The sequence below is a fragment of the Panthera onca genome, chromosome X (genome assembly GCF_046562875.1).
Source record: "Panthera onca isolate mPanOnc1 chromosome X, mPanOnc1 haplotype 2, whole genome shotgun sequence".
Lineage (NCBI taxonomy): Eukaryota > Metazoa > Chordata > Mammalia > Carnivora > Felidae > Panthera > Panthera onca.
Genome location: NC_138357.1, coordinates 87,787,281 through 87,807,881, shown reverse-complemented (window position 1 = coordinate 87,807,881; position 20,601 = coordinate 87,787,281). Strand labels below are relative to the sequence as shown.

At 42.9% G+C, this 20,601-nt stretch overlaps 2 protein-coding genes and 1 pseudogene across 3 annotated transcripts in view; 1 reads left to right on the top strand and 2 right to left on the bottom strand.

The window, feature by feature from the left end:
* Positions 1–7,149, bottom strand: part of ZNF182 (zinc finger protein 182) — a 30,086-nt gene extending 22,937 nt beyond the window's left edge. Inside the window, exons 1-3 of one of the 2 annotated variants that reach the window (XM_081793197.1) lie at positions 6,927–7,149; positions 6,510–6,597; positions 5,573–5,631 (exon numbers count right to left, since the gene is read on the bottom strand). In XM_081793197.1, the coding sequence (XP_081649323.1) occupies positions 5,573–5,587 (15 nt within the window). In that variant the 5' untranslated portion in view covers positions 5,588–5,631; positions 6,510–6,597; positions 6,927–7,149. The remainder of the gene's footprint in view (positions 1–5,572; positions 5,632–6,509; positions 6,598–6,926) is intronic. The other variant, XM_081793196.1, reaches the window with a different exon arrangement.
* A 5,582-nt stretch (positions 7,150–12,731) lies between these two features.
* On the top strand, positions 12,732–15,252 carry LOC145714103 (sperm acrosome-associated protein 5-like). Its single transcript, XM_081793221.1, has 4 exons — positions 12,732–12,917; positions 13,339–13,497; positions 14,967–15,045; positions 15,149–15,252. Exons 1-4 carry the CDS (start codon positions 12,773–12,775, stop codon positions 15,246–15,248), a joined length of 483 nt encoding a protein of 160 aa, XP_081649347.1. The 5' UTR covers positions 12,732–12,772; the 3' UTR covers positions 15,249–15,252.
* Positions 15,253–18,071: 2,819 nt separating this feature from the next.
* On the bottom strand, positions 18,072–20,362 carry LOC145713801 (uncharacterized; annotated as a pseudogene).
* Positions 20,363–20,601: the final 239 nt, after the last annotated feature.

Here is a 20,601-nt window from a genome sequence, read left to right as displayed (position 1 = left end):
AAATTATCAATAAAATACTACAAAACCAAATCTAAAAATACATGAAAAATATCATTCACCACAATCAAGTGGAATTTATTCCTGAGTTGCAATATTTGCAAATCAATCTACATGTTACAGCACATTAAGAAAAGAAAGGTTAAGGGGCATCTGGGTGGCTCAGTTGGTTAAGTGTCTGACTTCATCTCAGGTCATGATCTTGCAGTTCGTGGGTTTGGGCCCCACGTCTGGCTCTGTGATGATGGCTTGGAGTCTGGAGCCTGCTTTGGATTCTGTGTCTCCCTCTCTCTCTGCCCCTCCCCCAACTCATGCTCTGTCTCTCAAAAATAAATAAATGTTAAACATTTTTTAAAGAAAAGAAAAGAAAGGTTAAGAACCATATGATCATTTCAATAGATGCAGAAAGAGCATTTGACAAAATAGAACATCCATTCATGATGAAAACTCTCAGGAAAGTAGGTTTAGAGGGAACATACCTCAACATTATAAAGGCCATATATGAAAACCCCAAAGCTAACATCATACTCAATGGGGAAAGACTGAGATCTTTTCCTCTACAGTCAGGAACAAGACAGGGATGTCCACTCTCACCACTTTTATTCAACACAGTACTGGAAGTCCTAGCCACAGTAATCAGACAACAAAAAGAAATAAAAGGCATCCAAATCAGCAAGGAAGAAGTAAAATGTTCACTGTTTGCAGATGACAATATACCATACATAGAAAACCCAAAAGACTCCACCAAAAAATTGCTGGAACTGATAAGCAAGTTTAGTAAAGTTGCAGGATATAAAATCAACATACAGAAATCTGTTGCATTTATATATTCCAATAATGAAGCAGAACAGAAATTGAGCAATCAGTCCCATGTACAACTGCACCAAAAACAATAAGATATTTAGGAATAAAAACCTAACCAAAGAGGTGAAAATATCTGTACTCTGAAAACTATAAAACACTGATAAACTAAAGATGACACAAAGAAATGGAAAGACAATCTGTACTCACAGATTGGAAGAACAAATATTGTTAAAATGTCTATTATCCAAAGGACAATCTACATGTTTAATGCAATCTGTATCAAAATACTAACGGCATTTTTCACAGAGCTAGAACAAACAATCCTAACATTTGTATGAAACCACAAAAGCCCCTAAACAGCCAAAGCAACCTTGAAAAAGAAAAGCAAAGCTGGAGGCATCACAATTCCAGACTTCAAGTTATATTACAAAGTGATCAAAACTGTGTGGTACTGGCACAAAAAGAGACACACAGATCAATAGAACAGAATAGAACCCACAACTATATGGTCAATTAATCCTGGAGAAAGCAGGAAAGAATATCCAATAGGAAAAATAGTACCTCTTCAACAAATGGTGTTGGGAAAACTGGACAGCAATATGCAGAGGAATGACACCGGACCATTTTCTTACACCATACACAAAAATAAATTCAAAATGGATAAAAGACCAACTATAAGACCTGAAACCATATAAATCCTGGAAGTGAACACAGGCAGTAACTTCTCTGACATCTGCCACAGCAACTTCTTGCTAGATATGTCTCTGTGCCCAGGGAACAAAAGCAAAAATAAGCCCCTGGGACTATACCAATATAAAAAGCTTCTGCACAGCAAAGAAAACAATCAACAAAACTAAGAGGCAACCTAGAGAATGGAAGAAGATATTTGCAAATGACATATCCAATAAAGGGTTATTGTCCAAAACATATAAAGAACTTATAAAACTCAACATCCAAAAACCAAATAATCCAATTAAAAATGGGCAGAAGAAATGAATCGACATTTTTCCAAAGAAGACATCCAGATGGCAGACACATGAAAAGAGGCTCAACATCACTCCTCAAATCAAAACTACAATGAGGTTTCACCTCACACCTGCCATTATGGCTAAAATCAACAACACACGAAACAACAGGTGTTAGCCAGGAAGTGGAGAGAGGGGAACCCTCTTGCACTATTGGTGGGAATGCAAACAGGTGCAGCCACTTTGGAAAACAGCTATGGAGGCTCCTCAAAAGTTAAAAATAAAACTACCCTATGATCCAGCAATCGCACTATTAGGTATTTACGCAAAGAATACAAAAATACTAATTCAAAAGGAAACATGCACCCTGATGTTTATAGCAGCATTACCTGCAAAAGCCAAATGATGGAAGCAGCTCAAGTGTCCATCAACTGATTAATAGAAAATGTGGTGTATACAATGGAGTACTACGTGGCAATGAGAAAGAATGAAATATGGCCCTTTGTAGCAACATGGATGGAACTGGAGAGTGTGATGCTAAGTGAAATAAGCCATACAGAGAAAGACAGATACCATATGGTTTCACTCTTATGAGGATCCTGAGAAACTTAACAGAAACCCATGGGGGAGGGGAAGGAAAAAAAAAAAAAAAAAAGAGGTTAGAGTGGGAGAGAGCCAAAGCATAAGAGACTGTTAAAAACTGAGAACAAACTGAGGGTTGATGGGGGGTGGGAGGGAGGGCAGGGTGGGTGATGGGTATTGAGGAGGGCACCTTTTGGGATGAGCACTGGGTGTTATATGGAAACCAATTTGACAATAAACTTCATAAAAAATAAATAAATAAATAAACAAACAAATAAATAAATAAATAAATACTTAAAAAAAAAAAAAAAAAGAAAATGTGGTGTATACATATACAATGGAATTTTACCCAGCCATTTAAAAGAATGAAATCTTGCCATTTGCAACGACATGGATGGAGCTAGAGTATTATGCTAAGTGAAGTAAGTCAGAGAAAGACAAATACCATATGATTTCACTTATGTGGAATTTAAAACACAAAACAAACAAGCAAAGGGGAAAAAGAGAGAGTCAAGTCAAGAAACAGACTCTGAACTATTGAGAACAAACTGATGGTTACCAGATGGGAGGTGGGTGGAGGGACGGGTTAAACAGGTGATGGAGATTAAGGAGGGTACTGGTTGGGATGAGCACAGGGTGTTGTATAGAAGTGTTGAAATACTATATTGTATACATGAAACTAACATTACACTGTATGTTAACTAACTGGAATTTGAATAAAAACTTTAAAAAAGTGTGGTACTGGCAGAGGGTTAGATCTATAAATCAACAGAACAGAGTCCAGAAACAGATCCACAAACACAGCCCATTTATTTATGACAAAACTGCAAACGCAATTCAAAAGAGAAAAATTATACTTTCAACAAATGGGGTTAGAACAAATGGAATTCCATATGCAAAATAATGACCCTCAACTTAATCCTTACACCTTATATAAAATTTAACACAAAAGAGATCACAGATCTAAATGGAAAACCAGTAACTATGAAACTTATAGAAGAAACAGGAAAAAATCTTCATGACTTAGGATCCAACAAAGAATTATTTTTTAATGTTTATTTATTTATTTTGAGACAGACAGAGAGAGCAAGAAGGGGAGGGGCAGAGAGAGAATCCCAAGCAGGCTCTGCACTGTCAGCGCAGAACCCAATGCAGGGCTTGAACCCACAAACCCTGAGATCATGACCTGAGCCAAAATCAAGAGTCAGATGCTCAACCCAATGAGACACCCAGGCACCCCAGACCCAGCAAAGAATTCTTAAACGTGATGTTGAAATAACCGTGCGTGAAGGAAATAATTCATATATTGGCCATTTTCAAAATTAAAAATTCTTGCTCTGTGAATAACACTAAGCAAATGAAAAGACGTGGCTTGAAGAAATATAGACAAAATATTTACAAACGTATCTGACAAAGGACTTGTGTCTGACAAAGGACTTGTAAACAATATACATAAATAACTCTCCCCAATTTCAAGAGCGAGAAAACAATCCAATTTTAAAATGGGCAGATGACTTGATTGAACACTTCGCCAAAGAGGATATACAAAAAGTAAAGAAACATAGAGGTCTTAAACATCATCAGCTATTAGTGAAACACAAATTAAAGGCATGATGAAACAATAACTATACTACTAGAATGACTAAAATTAAAAATACTAACAATACCAGGGCGCCTGGATGGCTCAGTTGGCTACGTGTCCAACCCTTGATTTCAGCTCAGGTCACGATCAGCCTGCTTGGGATTCTCTCTCTCCCTCTCTCTGCCCCTCCCTTGCTCACGCTCATGCTCTCTCAAAATAAATAAATAAACATTAAAAAATACTGACAATACCAAGTGCTGGCAAAAATGTGAAGCAACTGGAATTCTTATACATTGCTGGTGAAAATGAAAAATGATTCAACTATTCTGGAAAACAATTTGGCAGATTCTTAAAACGTTAAGCATACAGTTACCATAAGACCCAGAAATCCAATATTTATTCTAGAGAAATGAAAACATATGTGCACACAAAAACCTGTGTATGAATATTAAAGTGGCTTTACTCGTAATTGCCAAAACTGGAAATAATCCAAATGATTTTCAACAGGAGAATGGATAAATAAGCTACGGTACATCTATACCATGGAATACCACCCAGCAATAAAAAAGGAAAGAACTGACAAGTTGTCTGAATCTCCAGGGAATTATGATGAGTAAAAATTTCCTCCGACTTAGGCTCAGGTCATGATATCACAGTTTGTGGGTTCAAGCCCCGCATCAGACTCTGTGCTGACAGCTCGGAGCCTGGAGCCTGCTTCAGATTCTGTGTCTTCTCTCTCTGCCCCTCCACTACTCACTCTTTCTCTCTCTCTCTCAAAAATAAACATTTAAAATTTTTTTAAAATTTTTTAAGTGAAAGAAAAACATTGGTTGGCTGTGAGCACCTGTAGGACTTTGTCTCTTGGCTAAATGAGAATCCAAAGTCTGACCGATAAAATTACTTCAGAAAAACGATCTCAAGAAAAGCAAGTTCCCTGACATATTTCATTCCCAAAGGATACTCTGACACCATGTCTCCAGCTCAGTGAGAAATGCTGTAAGAAATATCTGCAGGAGGGGCGCCTGGGTGGCTCAGTCGGTTAAGCATCCAACTTCAGCTCAGGTCATGATCTCACTGCTTATGGGTTTGAGCCCTGTGTCAGGCTCTGTGCTGACAGCTCGGAGCCTGGAGCCTGCTTCAGATTCTGTCTCTGTCTCTCTGCCCCTCCCCTGCTCGCACTCTCTCTCTAATATAAATAAAAAATAAACATTAAAAAATTAAAAAAAAAGAAATATCTGTAGGAAACCAGTGACTGCATTTATCGCTAGGCTGTGGTTGAAGACAATTCCACCAACCACATGAAGACTCAGAAAAGAAATGCCTTGGAAGGCAAACACAGGAAACCTTTACTTCCCTGAGAACTCAGTGCACTCTCTCCTGAGGAGTAAGGTGAACCAGGTTCCTGGTTACGTTTCCCTCTGGCTGCCAGAAGCTCAAAGAGAAATCTGTTAAGTCAATGTTAGTATCTGTCACACCCTAATGTCTACATTCTAACTTGGCCTTGCTGTCTCTCATTTTCCCTGATCCTAATGCTTATTTACAAATAATTTCCTATTAGGTCAGAGATTCCTAAGTCGCTCATCACGTCCATGGTTTAAAAAAAAAAAAAAAGGGGGGGGGGGGGAAGAAACAGCATACTTACCTGGGGTTTGGCCATTTCCTGCTTTTCTTGGGAAAAGGCAGAGATGTGTGAAAGCTGAGCTGGAAGAATGGAAAAGTGTACAGCATATGAGAGAACCCATAAGGTTTATATGCCCAGAATTATCTGCCTAGAAATTCCCCTCACACTAGCGGGGCATGAGGCCATTCTGTGGAAGTTTGGGCAACCATGTAGTTTTCAACAACCACCTGTGTATTCTTGACTCTCTTCCTTACATGAGCATCTAACACAAAAGGGTTTTTTTTCTATATATACTTGTGTACTGACCCAGAAATTGTAATTCTAGGCATTCTACCTAATGAAATAATGTATTCTAATGCATCACAACTTCTCTGTAAGTACCTTCACCTCAGCACTGACTTTCTGAATGCCGAAGTTAATCCTGTGACTCATAATAAGCGATCAGTAAGGAAATACAAGGAGTGAAATGTTACAGACCTATTAAAAATGTTGTATGGAACTGTATGCTTTAGTATTTGTATATTTCTCTGTACGTATATCTAAATTAAGTTTTTTAAATGTTAGAGAATAAATTTTTAAGCTGAATCACAGTAAACTTCTAAATGAAAATAAGGTAGGTTATAAAATTGCAGGAACCCATTTCAAACTGTTAAAAGTTTAAAAACGCATACCCCGAATACCCACTAAAAACTTGCTAAGAATGGACCGGACATTTAAATGCAGGGGGATAAAAATCAATTCCTTTTGATTTTCTTTTCTTCTATTTTTAATTAATCTGTAATTCAAATGTGTTAGTATTTATCATACACCAAGTAAAATGAACTTTTAAAAACTATCATCCCCATGACGTTTTAAAGCCCCATGATCCCCCCAGACCCCGCGACACCAGGCCTCGCCCACCCCAACCCCCATGCCCCGAAGTGAGTCCACTCAGGTACCTCTTCCTTCTCCTCCTCACCTCACTGGGGCCGGCTTGCCCAGGAGCCAGAAGGAAGCCTTCGGGTGCAGATTCACTTCGGCTGGAGCATTCACACCAGGCCCCTACGCTGGGGTGTGGGAGAGGGGAGAGGAAAAGGTGGGGCGCGCCTAAGGAGGCGCCTGATGAGGAGTGCGCAAGAACCCTTAGCGCAAGTCACTGTGCCGGAAAACGTGTTAAAGTCAACGTTTAATAAGCCCCATTCAACCCTGACTAGTCCCGTAACTTTGTCCACCATCATGCCCCAGAGACCTTCATTCAGTCTCCCATCACCCCACAACTCCCCGCATCAATGATCCTCCCAAATCCCCCTTCCTTCGTTCCTCCAGAACTCCCCATCACTTGGCCCATCACCCCTAGCACTCGCCCTCTCAACCCATCCCCCCTCCTCTTTCTCACCCTCTCGACAATAGATTTTCTGCTCACTACAGAGCAGACCATTAGAAGAACTGGCCCTGAGCAACACTTCCGCTTCGGGACCGACACGGGCTCCGCAGCCTACAGGGCTGCAGCAGGCTGGTGTGCGCACGCTCAGCGGGGTCTTTGAGCCCGCGTCAGCCAATAGTCACCACCAGGCCCCCTCCCGCCGGCGGGACGCGAAAGAGATGGGGCTGGGGCGCGTGCGCCTGCGTCTGCGCCTGCGCCTCGCCTGCGCCTGCGCCTGCGCCTGCGCGAAGAGAAGATGGCTGCGCCCGCGCGGCTGCTTTGAGGTGGCCGTGTCCACCGTGTCTCTTCACCTCGCTGGCTGCCATCACCTATGGAGCAGGTGTTTATTTTGTTCTGCAGAGGCCGTCATTCCTGAGATTTCAAAAACCATTTTCCTTATGGCGAGGAGGGGAATTGCCCAATTAAGAAAAATTCTGGCAGGCAGGAATTTGGTGTCTTGAACCCGAAGGGCAGCATCGGGTTTACAGGTGTAATTGAACACGAAGACGGGATGCGTGGCAGCATTGCCCAGCGTGCACAAAGGCTGGGAGGTAAGGAAAGGTCACACTGACTCCATCCAGTGGCTAGAGCTGGGGGTTTGAAGGACAGTATACAAACAAACTAAAGATAAATAAACGGCCACCTAGAACACACCCACCCCGGGGTGTAAGGAATGTGTTAAGTAGTGACTGACGAAAGGATGCTTTCTTTGGATGGGCAGGATCGAACTCCTTTCGTTGGAGGTGACAGATACGCTGACCAAAAGGAGCCGGCCACACGAATAGCTGAAGCAAAGAGCTTTCTGGTGGAGGGCACGGCAGTTCCAAAAGCCCGGAAGTGAAACCTAAATTGGTGTGTTAGAGGAACGGAAACCGTGGCAGCTTGTTGGGAGTGTAGGAGGTGTGAGGGTGGGAGAGGTGGGTGGGGCCAGATGCTGTAGGGCCTCCTCTGGCAGGAACAGAGCTCATGCTTCATTCTAGACATAATGGGAAGCCATAAGAAGGGAAAGATTTTTAAAAGACCCCTCAGAAGTAATCAAGAATTCTTGTTGATCGTGAGTCTTGCACCGCTAGAACATGAGCTTCACAGGGATGTGCTTAAGCACCTCCTGAATGACACATAGTATTCTAGACGTTGGGAATATAGCAAGGGAAGAAGACAGAACTAACCAAACAAACATTTATGGAGACAGTCTGGTTTCAAACACCCACCTACCAGCTTTGTAACCTAGGGCAGAACTCCTCTGTGCTGTTTCCTTATCTATAAAATGGGGACAATGACAAATGAATTGATACTTATCAAGGGTTTAGAACAAGACTTGGCACATAGTAAGTACTGCATGTTTTATTATTATTTAAATAAAAATAGAAATGTATATGCATAAAAGTTTTTTTAATAAGAAGGAAAAAATGGGGCACCTGGGAGGCTCAGTCGGTTAAGCCTCCGACTTCAGCTCAGGTCATGATCTCACAGTCCGTGGGTTCGAGCCCCACCTCGGGCTCTGTGCTGACGGCTCGGAGCCTGGAGCTTGCTTCGGATTCTGTGTCTCCCTCTCTGCCCCTCCCCTGCTCATGCTCTGTCTCTGTCTCAAAAATAAATAAAAACATAAAAAAAATAAGAAGGAAAAAATTAAAAGATAATCTACAGGCTACTTTGGAGAACAGGCCACAGAGGGCAAGGGCAAAAGCAGGAAAAACACTGTGGCTCCTGCCAACAAGCCCAGCAAGTGATAATGGGACTCAGACCTAGCTCAGTATCTCCTGAGTGCCACACACTGTGTGAAGCATATGACGTGACCTGCCTCAGATAGTTCCCACCATCTGTGAACACTCCCATGGCCCCCACTTGTCAGATGAGGAAACTGAGTCCCAGAGAGACTCAGTAACTTGCCCAAGGTCACAGAGTTTCCCAGGGTTGGATTCTTAACTTCTACCCAATAATATTTTTTCTTTTGTTTATTCAATATCCCCCAGAACTTTTGGAAAGTATCTGAGGGTCCTCATCCCAGAACCATTAAAACTAACCAAGGAACATTTTTACCAGAAATATAGGTGGAGCAGAGTGCTTGGGTGGTTCAGTAAGTTAAGTATCTGACTCTTGATTTTGGCTCAAGTCATGATCTCACGGGTTTGTGAGTTTGAACCCTGCATCAGGCTCTGTGCTGATGGTGCGGAGCCTGCTTGGGATATTCTCTCTCTCTCTCTCTCTCTCTCTCTCAAAATAAAATAAACTTAAAAAAATGTAGGGGGGGAGGGTGCCTGGGTGGCTCAGTCAGTTGAGCATCTGACTCTTGATTTCGTCTCGGGTCATGATCTCTCAGTTCGTGAGATGGAGCCCCCAGTCGGGCTCTGCTCTGACAGCGCAGAGCCTGCTTGAGATTCTCTCCCTCTCTGCTCCTCCCTCCATCTCAAAATAAATAAATAAGCACTAAAAAAAAAAGGGAATATAGATGGAGCTCCCTAGCAGACAAAGAGAAAAAACAGAGGAGTAACTCCTATCTCTTGCTCCCTGAAGGATCAGCACTTATCAGGTACAAACATGTCAGCTCTCTAAATGCATTAGAAGGTGGGAAGTTGGAAGGGCTGGACCTGTAGGTCCCATCCCATCCCAACCTAGCCTCTTCCATCTTAGAAGCCCCATTCCCCACCACCTTGTACACACACACCCCCGTGTTTAGGGAGAATCCTTTGGGTTGGTGGGTATTGGGGTACAGTGATTGCCAGCTCCAGAAATGTCCCTAAGGCAGTGATACAGCCCCTCAAAACTGTTTCAGAGTTCATAGTGCACATCCATAAGCTATGTGAGACCAGCTTTTCTGCGCTGAAGAGCTCAGACTCCCACTCTTTCCTGAGCATCCTCTGCCATCAGTCCCTGCAGATGCAACCTCCTCATACAGTGGTCTAAGCAGCAGGTAGCAAGGTGAAAGGGTGTGGAAAGCTAACAGGAACTGGTCCCACCACAGAGTCTGTACAATGTGATGCTCCCACCCACAGGCCCCCCACCTCACCAGTTAGACATCATTACAATTGCTCTCAATACACATTTTATCAAGGGGTGCCTGGTTGGCTCAGTTGGTAGCAGGTGACTCTTGGTCCCAGGGTCATGAGTTCAAGCCCCACATTGGGTGTAGGGCTTACCTTTAAAAAAAACATTTCATCGGGGCGCCTGGGTGGCTCAGTCGGTTGAACATCCGACTTCAGCTCAGGTCATGATCTCACTGTTTGTGAGTTTGAGCCCCGCGTTGGGATCTGTGCTGACAGCGCGGAGCCTGGAGCCTGCTTCAGATTCTGTGTCTCCCTCTCTCTGCCCCTTCCCCGCTCATGCTCTGTCTCTCTTTGTCTCTCAAAAATGAATACACATTTAAAAAAATAAAAAAATTTTCATCAAAACTATGGAAGTGTGGCTAATTGTGAGCAACCATTTTGGACCATAAGGTGGCAAATGAGTTTGTCAGAGAAACAGCACAGGAGCCAGTTTTCTGGTGATCTTGAAGCTGCCATGCTAGCTCTGAACTACCTGAGGGGAAGAGGAATCCCCTTCCATCCTTTTGAAGCCACTGGTATTTGTAGTATATACCATCACTGGTAATATGAATCCTGAACAATAGATCAGTCTTTTCTGTCTTGGCCAATCTGAGTGTCATTAAATGGGAGACCTATGGGACTGGTTGGGGGTGGGGGTGGATAATGGTGAATGAAGGACAAATTGGGAGTGAATGGTAGCAAGGAGAGACAAAGGGTGATGGGAGGGAAGTGAACGAGTAGAGTGGAGTGAAAAGTGGGCAGCGTGGAGCAGCATGAGGAAATGACTATGCATTAGATTTTGAATTAATTTGAGATTATGGATGAGACTGAGTAAATGATGGGAAAATGAGGCATGGTCTAAGGTGACAGAAAGTGAAAGTGGAAGCAGACTGAGTGACTGCAGCAATTCAAGGCAGTGAATGTGAATGGAGTTGATAAAGCAGTAGAGTGCAAGTTGTTTTGAGTACTAAGGATCAAAGTGTGAATAAATGATGGTTTATGGAGCACGTAAGAGTGAGAGAGGTGGATTCAGGAGGAGAGTGGGAGTGAATGGAGGTAACGTGAGGCATAGAAGGAAGAATGGAGAGCACGAGGGACAGAATAAGAGGGACTGAAGATGTATATGTGGTAGAATGTGAATATATGAATCAGATAGATTTGAGTGGTGACACTATGAGGGAGAAGGGGAATGGCTAGAGGTGAATGAGGGGCAGACTGGGACTAGGTAGGGGTGATTTGGGGCTCCAGGAATGTCCAGGGATCCCAGTTTCAATCAGCCCAGGTGAATGAGCTGATGCATGTGCATGAATGGAGCTAATGTTGGGCAGAATGAGAGGGAATAGAAGCAAAAAACAGAAGATGAGTAACTGTGGTTATTATAAGCCAAAGAGAAAGATGAAGGTCACATGGCCCCAAGTGAATGAAGTCGGGGGGCGATGGATGAATGGGGCCCAGTATTAGCAAAAAGTGGTGAATTCAAAGGCAGAGTGTGACTGAATGAAGGTACTATGGGGCAGAATGGAAACAACTAGCCATGAAATCATGAGCCAAACAGGAGTGATAAGTGGGAATGGGGTTACATTGGAAATGAGTTTAAATGAATGAGAGGCAGAGTAAGAGTCAATGGAGTCAATGAAGAGAAAATGAGGAATGGGGGTGACCAAGCACAGAATGAGTATATATGGGTAATGTGAGCTAGTGTTTGGGAGTATTACAGGGCAGAGTTCCAGGAAACGGGGGTAACAAGGGAATAGTATTTGAGAGAATAGAGGTGAAGAAGGGGCAGAGAGTGAATGAGAGAAAGAATGAGGCCCAGAGTCAATTAACAAAGCTGAAGGATGGGCCATGTGAGAATGAATGGGTGTCATTTCATGCACTGTCAAGAAGTGGAGGAGAAAGTAGAAAATGAGAGCCTGAGAGTGAATTGAGGTGAAGGAATATGATGTGAGAGAACTGAGGTAATATAAGGAGAAGGTTAAGAAATTGTGATAATATGAGGCATAGTGTGAATGAATGTAAGTGGATGAGAGACAGTATAAGTGAATGGGGCAATAAAAGAACAAGAATGGAGGTGGAAAATTAGTAGAGTGTGCATATATATGTAATGTGTCATGTGTAATACATAATGCAGGGCAGAGTGTGATTGAATGGGGGTAATGTGGGACAGATTCCAGTAAATTAGGATGGAACAATGCATAAAAGTAAAGGAGGAGCCAAGAATGGGTAAATGGAGGTAATGAGGGTCAGAAGATGAGGGCATGGTGGCCATATTGCGCAGAGCATGAGAAATCGAGGTGGTAGTAGACACGATGTAGTGAACAGAGCTGACTGCTGAGCGGAGTAGGAGGAATGGAGGCGATGAGGGGCAGAGTGAGTGGATATGGAGGTAATCAAGTGGTACAGCATGATTAATGACAGCAGAGTGTAACAGTGTTAAGGAATGTGGGGGGATGTAGGCTGATAGTGAGTCCCAGTGCCTGAGTCCTATCTGTCCTTTGTGTCACCAGTTCCTCTCTTCCTGCGTCTCTTTGTGACATCTCAGGGTTTCTCCCTGTTTTTGTCTCCTCCCATCTTTATGCATATGTCAGTATCTTTCTCTTTTCTTGTGTGTATGTCTCTAACAGAAATGGCACTGGGAAAGGTGGTGAGGTGTCTAACCCTCTGGCTTCTCTGTTCCAGAATCTATTGCATAGCCATTTGCTCATACAGCCCAGAGTTCCAGAATGCCCTTATTTCTGGACATAGCAGGGTGAGTCTGGAGCAAAGAGTTGGCCAGGAGGGCCTGTGGGTGTTATAATGAAGGGTTTTGTTACTGTGAAGGTCACCTTAGCCATGCTTATGGCTGCTATTGTGGATGCCAAGATCTATGAACGCTGTGAACTGGCACTGAAGCTGGAGAGGGCAGGCCTCAACAGCTTCAAGGGCTACACCGTTGGAGACTGTGAGACCCCAGCTGCCCCAAGTCCCACCTACACCCCGAGCTGCCCACCACATTCAGACCCAGTCCCCCCTTTGTCATTTATCACCTCCCCAGCCCAGGGCATGATCCTCTCGGTCACCCCATGACTGACTGTGATGGCTGGTTTAACTTACTCTAATGTCATTACTATCATTGCCTTCACAACAATCATCCTCATCTCCACCATCAATACCATCACTACCATCAAAGTCATCACACATACTATCACCACTGCCATCACTGATATCTCACCAGAATCACCAACATCAAAACCACCACACCAAACCAAGATCCTCACTCCCACAACTGAGATGACAATGATCACTGTCCCCTCTCCCTCATTCTACCATCCCCTATTTCCAGGACCCATGCCTACCTGATACCTATTCCTTATTTGACCCAGGGATGTGCATGGCACACTATGAGAGTGGTTTTGACACTTCCTTCGTGGACCACAATCCTGACGGCAGCAGTGAATACGGCATTTTCCAGCTGAACTCTGCCTGGTGGTGTGACAATGGGATTACACCCACCCAGAACCTCTGTCACATGGATTGTCATGGTAAGGCAGCACTGGGGACACCCTGAAGCCCTGCCTGCCCCACTGCCCAACACACCAGAATTCAAGGCTGTTAAACCATGATCTCTAGTAACAAGCAGAAAAATGACAGGGAAAGGAGCAGAGTTGCCTGGGCTGTTAAAAGACACCATCCTGTATCCTTACCAACTACATTTAGATGTTGTCCAGGTCAGGAGGGCTCAGAACTCCTATACCTCACCCAGAATGGAGGCTGCAGTTTTCTGTGACTCAGGAGATAGGAAACGTAGCTCCATGCAGAATGGAGGGGGAGATGTTCCTGATTTGTGGATGAGGTTGTTCAGGCCCTGGGGGAAGAAGCAAATATCTGGCTGTAGGAACATAAATAAGTTACCTTCATGCAGAAAGGAGAGAACTTTCCAGACAAGAGTGTGGTGTTATTGAGGACAAAATTTAATAGCAATAGTTGTTCAGGGTTGGCCAAAATGGTGCTTGAGGTCATCCAAGACAGTCCAAAATGGAGACTGAGGTTACTGAGGGCCAGACCAAATGGAGGTTGAAGCAGCCCAAGTCCTGCTACAGTAACATGTGAGGTAACCCCAACAGGATTGGCCAGCTTGAAGGTTGAGGTTGTCTAACACTGGCCACCATAGAGGTTGACGTTATCTAGGACAGGGTAACATGAATAGTAAGGCTTTTCAAGACTAGCTAAAATAAAGGTTAAGGTTCACTTTGAGTCAACATGGAAGTTGAAGTAGTCCAGGATCAGCTATAATGGAAGTTGAGGTCCTAGACTGGTTAACATGGAAGTTGGAATTATTTATAACCAGTCAAAATAGCAATTGAGGCTGTTCAGGACTGGTTAACACTGTGGTTGAGATCATTAACCTGTCAGAATGGCAGTAAAGGTCACCCTGGTTGAGCAGTTGAGAACATCTGGACCATGATGGCTGAGGTTGAATGGAACTAGTCAACATGGAGATTGAGGTCATTTGTAACTAGTCAAATGGGAGTTGAGGTTATCCAGGATCTGACAACATAGTGTTTGAAATCACCAAAATTGACCAAGCTTGCAGTTTAGTAGCTTTCCAACCAGCCAAGATGGTGGTTAAGGTGATGTCAGACCAGCTGCCATTGCAGTTGAGATCATCCATAACCACACATAATTACAGCTGAAGTCATCCAGACCTGGCCAACAAGGAGTTTGAGGTCATTAGGACCAGCCAGTATGGTGGCTGAGGATATTCATAACCAGTCAATATGACAGTCAAGTTCATCCAGGATCAGTCAACATGAGTTAAGGTTCTACAGAAACAGCCAACATAGTAGTTGAGGTCATTCATAACCAGCTGACAAGTGAATCAAGGACAGTGAGAATCAGCCAATGTAGTGATTGAAGTTATTCAAGCTCCCTGGGCCCACCATACACTGTCACCCTGTCCCCAGTGCACCAGATCACTATATCCCTCTCTTCTTCCCCTCCTCCCTACCAGACCTGCTCAACCGCCATCTTCTAGATGATATCTTGTGTGCCAGGCAGGTGGTGTCCTCACAGAATGGTATGACTGCTTGGTAAGTTCATGGAGGTGTCTTGGACCCTGGGGAGCTGGGATAATGGCACTGCCACCGCACAAGCCTGTCCACTTCATCCTCCCTCCCTCTCTTCATTTCCCAGGGATTCTTGGATCCGGCACTGCTACGGGCATGATTTATCTGAATGGCTCAAGGGATGTAATATGCATGCAAAACATGACTCAAAGAAAATTAATTCATGACTCATTCCAAGAGATAGAAATTTTATTTTCTCCTTTCTTTCTTCTGTGGATTTAATAGTGCTATCTAGATTTAATAGTGCTATCTATAAACAACATAAGAGGCCTCGGATGCCCAGCTCTTCATTTTCCCAATGGAGGTGTCCCCATTTAATCACTTCCTCCAGATCACTTGAGGTGAAGGTAATAGCATAGCTTCTCCTGGGTTCAAATACCATCTTTACCACTTACTAGCTGTGTTGCCTTGCGCAAGGCATTTAATTTCTCTGTGCCTCAGTTTCCTCATGTGCAAAATGAGGATGATAATGGTAGTAACTATTTCATGGGATTATTGGGAGCATTAAGTGAATTAATGTTTGTAAAGCTCATAAAGTGCTTCGTACACAAGGCAGTTACAGGTCTGGAGATAGAAGGGTGGCATGAGGGGCTATGAAAAGTGGCTTCCCTTAAAAAAGCATCATCAGGTGCCTCGTTAGCGCAGTAGGTAGCGCGTCAGTCTCATAAAAAAGCATCACCCGGGGGCGCCTGGGTGGCTCAGTCAGTTGAGCGTCCAACTTTGGCTCAGGTCATGATCTCACGGTCCGTGAGTTCGAGCCCCTCGTCAGGCTCTGTGCTGACGGCTCAGAGCCTGGAGCCTGTTTCCGATTCTGTGTCTCCCTCTCTCTCTGCCCCTCCCCTGTTCATGCTCTGTCTCTCTCCGTCTCAAAAATAAATAAACGTTAAAAAAAAAAAAAACCAAAAACAAAAAAAAAACACATCACCCGGGGCACTTGGATGGCTCAGTCAGTTAAGTGTCCAACTCTTGATTTCAGCCCAGATCATGATCTCACAGTAGTGGGATTGAACTCCCACATCAGGCTCCGTGCTGGGTGTGGAGCCTGCTTAAGATTCTCTCTCTCTCTCTCTCTCTCTCTCTCTCTCTCTCTCTCTCTCTCCCTCTACTCCTCCCCCACTTGCTCTCGCTCACTCTCTCTCTCTCTCAAAAAAGCATCACTCTCACTCGAAGTCACTACAGGGTCTTCAATTAAGGTAGATACAACTTCTCCAGGGAAAATAAGATTGGTTCCATTTTACATGGGAAGATCAGTGGGAATCAGTTGAAAGTATTCATACTGTCCTGCATCTTCCCATTCTACACTCAGCCCCCTACTCCCTCTTTGACCATAAGTACCCTAAATTTCAAATGATAGACTGGGAATTTAGGCCAGGAATTCAATGGATGCCCAAAGTAATAATTTCTTTTGACAGAATGCCTGGATTTTGGTCTGTGTCTTGGGCGGAGAATTTTAGGATTTAAACTTGCCATTCTTTCTCTTTGTACCAGCCCCATAAGAAGCAGCCACTCCTGGTCAGGGAGCGGGGGGTGGGGGGAAGCAGTCCCTTATGTCTTTTGTACTCTTTGGTTGGGGGTGGATACTCAGCTACCCAAAGCCTTGTTTTCAGTGTTTACTTTATCCAAGGTAAGCAGATGATCATTAAAGCAGATATCCACCAATGTAAGAATGACCAAGCCCCCTTCCTTAATGCCAACTTGATTTCCCCTGCCTTTGGCCCCAATCAGATGACCAAATTTCGCATTTCCCTGGGGATCCATCCATAAAAGGTGCCGTCACGCTGGGTACCAATTTTTGTATTCATTAAAAGCAGCAGAAATAAACTCTGGTAGACTTAAGTAAAAAGCAGATCTCCTAAAAGCGTATCAGGTAGTTCCATAGTATTTCTGGAAAGACTGAATGCATGACCAAGCCCAGAATGGGGCAGGGGGGGAGGAGGTCCACACATAGAAATAAAGCCAGAATCTTGACTGTAGAACAGGCTGGAACAGAAATACTGGCATTATCAACTGTTACTACTTCTGGAACCTGGATTTGATGCCCTAGTGTTGTTTTCTTTACATTATTCTGATTATGCATCCTTTCTAATAACTTATAACATTTATAGTATATTTATAATCACTGTTTCTTTAGTGGTTATCTTTAAATCTGTAACTTTGGTTACAGATATCACTTGGTAAACCCTTTTTTTCTTGTGGATGGCACTTATTCCCTATCATAGGAGTCGTCAAAATAGCTATTCTTAATAGATTTTATAGGGGTGCCTGGGGCTCAGTCTGACTTCATCTCAGGTCATGATATCATGGTTCATGGGTTCAAGCCACGCATTGGGCTCTGTGCTGAGAGCTCAGAGCCTGGATCCTGCTTCAGATTATGTATCTCCTTCTCTCTCTGTCCCTTCCCCATTTTCATGCTCTCTCTCAAAAATAAACATTCAAAAAAATTTTTAAATAGATTTTATTATTTTTTTTCTATGAGAGTTTGGTATTAAATTTGGAATATTTCCCTCATATCAGTCTCAGGGCACTATGTTTATTGAAATTAACTAAATTGGGTTCCTCTTGATATCTGTGCCCAAATTTACAGTGAGGTTTGGCTTCCAGCTGAAGCCTCTCATATATTCAAGGCCCTGTAAACTTAAAAGACCTCTCTGATGTAAAGTAGTCATTCAACATACACCCATGATAGCAAGTACAGAGGGCAAATTTTTTGCATCAAGATCTTGGCTCATGCTATTCCTTCCCCCTAGAATATTCTTACCCCTAGTATGGCTGGCACCTCATTTTCAGATCTAAACTCAAATGTCACCTCCTCAGAAAGACCTTCCCTGACCATCTTAGCTAAATCAGGATCCCCTCCCAACCTGCCTTTTTCTTTTCATTTGACTTTATGAAGGATTTCCCATGTTCAGTTCTGTCCCAAAGTTTCTCTTCTTTCTGAGATCTTTAATCCATGATGACCTTTAACCTCTAGAAGAAAGTTTTTCTCCTATTCAAGAGGAGTCAGAGGGTTTCTCTCCTCTGTGGGTTCTCTGGTGTACAGTGAGTTTTGACTTCTCTCTGAGGGCTCTCTGAAACTTATCACACGTATAGGGTTTCTCTCCTGTATGAATTCTTTGATGTATAATAAAATATGATTTCTGGGAGAAAGCTTTCTCACATACATTACACTCATAGGGCTTCTCTCCTATGTGAATAATGAGATGTGATTTCTGTAAGAATACTTTATCACATTCATTGAATTCATAAGATTTCTCAAATTTCTCTCCTATATGAGCTCTCTGATGCAATGTGAGATAGGACTTCCAGGAGAGGACTTTTCCACATATAGTACATCCATCAGTTTTTTTTTCTCCTGCATGGATTCTTTGACGTACACTAAGACTCATCTTAAGGGTGAAGGCTCTTCCACAGTCTGAACACACATAAAGTTTCTCTCCTGTATGAATTATTTGATGTCTACACAGTGTTGATTTGTCTCTGAAGGCTTTGCCACATTCACTACATTCATATGGTTTCTCTCCAGTGTGTGTTCTCTTATGTCCACTGAGGTGTGCCTTTTGATTGAAGGTTTTCCCACATTCAGAACATTCATAGGGTTTCTGTCCTGTGTGAGTTTTCTGATGTATGATGAGTTTTGCCTTTTCTAGGAAGGTTTTGCCACACTCCTTACATTCATAAGATTTCTCTCCAGCATGAATTCTTTGATGTCTATGCAGTGTTGATTTCTCTCTGAAGGACTTGCCACATTACCTTCAAAAGGTTTGTCTCCTGAATGCGTTCTCTGATGTACATGGAGAAGTGCCTTCCTTTTTTAAATTTTTTTTAATGTTTATTTATTTTTGAGAGATAGTGTGTGTGTGAGTGTGTGTGTGTGTGCGCACGCACAGGGAAGGAGAGAGAGAGGAGACAGAGAATCCCGAGCAGGCTTCACACTGTCAGCACAAAGCCAAACACAGGACTCAAACCCACGAACTGTGAGATCATGACCTGAGCTGAAGTCGGACGCTCAACAGACTGAGCCACCTAGGTGCCCCACAGAGATGTGCATTCTTGGTGAAGGTTTTTATGCCTTCTTTACATTCATAGGGTATCTCTCCTGCATGTGCGATCTGATGAAGCAATAAAGAGTGAATTCTTGCTGAGAGTTTTTCTACATTCAGGAAATTCATAGGTTTTCTCACCAACTTGTGTTACATTATGCTGAACAAAGGCTGGGTTATGATTAGACCTTTCCCACCCACATTATAGTCAGGGGGTTTCATTCCATTATTTTTTCTCATGCCTGCCATGAATTAATAATTTCCCACATCCATTACATTCATAATATCTCTGTGTTGCAAAGCCTCTATTGTGACTGATTAAGCCTAAATTATCTTTAAAACTTTTCCCATAGGAGATACATGTGCATATATATATATATATATGTACATATATATATATAATTTCATGACCTTGCTCCTTAGTCACCTTTTTCTCTTTAATGGCTATAGCTTGCCTCAGGTGTCTGCTCCAGTTTTTCTGGTGCCTCTTCAGCTGGTCAACATGCCCGACTTCTAGAAAGAAGAATAAACCATACCCTGTAAATATACCTTTTTTTTAGAAGGATAACTCTGATAAGGTTGACTTGTTTTCTTTTAGGTACAGATACCAGGCAGAAAGAAATTCCAAATACATGTCTCCTATACTCTGAGCTTGAGGGAAAGAAGGCACACATTGCTCTAACAGAAATTGGAACAAGAAAGGAACAATAAATATAAGTGACTCTGTTTAAGAAAAATGCCTTCAAATTGAGGAAAGACTGTGAAAATAGGTTTAGAGAGCCATAAATAAGAAAAGGGATTTTGAAAAGGAGCAGATCCAGGAGTTTGAGGGAGGGGACTCAAATAGAATGGGAAGAATCTTTCAGGAAGGCTGAAAGCAATGAATGTGACCAAGAGAATGAGCAGAAGTACAAGGCAGATTGTAGTCTGGTTCCTCACCACTTCATTCCAAGATTACCATGAAACAGCAACCCACAAGACTAACAATTTGGAGTTAACAGAAAAAGTTCATATGCTTAAGGAAGATATTTCCCAGCTTTTAAAGATGTCTATCCCTCACTGACCCACTGGGGTCTTACTCATCATCTCCATCTGTCCCTTTCTTATTTATCTGTATAACTCAAGCTTGGAATTTCTCTCTTTATGATCCAGAGTCCTACCTTCTCCAAACAGGTAATCACATCTGGTTTGGTAACAGGATACCCTGCTATGGAAATGATATATGATTTGGGCACACCCATGTGGGCTTGAGGGCCTCAGAGTAATTAAGAAGTACCTGTTGATAAGCATAAATTTCACATGAGAGATGAAAATACACTCTGTTCAGTATAAGAGGGATTAGGAATCTTTAATCCCTGGAACTTGAGGTCAAAGTATTGAAACACTTCAGAGATGTAATGTTATCCTATTTGGTACACTGTAAATTACTCAGGGAAGCCATTCTCACACACAGTGACCACATGACTATAGTTCTATGGCA

What these genes read in the sequence shown, in the direction of transcription:
- LOC145714103 (XM_081793221.1), top strand. Translation starts at nt 12,773, where the DNA reads ATGAAGGGTTTTGTTACTGTGAAGGTCACCTTAGCCATGCTTATGGCT. An exon ending in GGGCTACACCGTTGGAGACT is followed by an intron (nt 12,918 to 13,338) that starts GTGAGACCCCAG and finishes TATTTGACCCAG; the next exon opens with GGATGTGCATGGCACACTAT. An exon ending in CTGTCACATGGATTGTCATG is followed by an intron (nt 13,498 to 14,966) that starts GTAAGGCAGCAC and finishes CCTCCCTACCAG; the next exon opens with ACCTGCTCAACCGCCATCTT.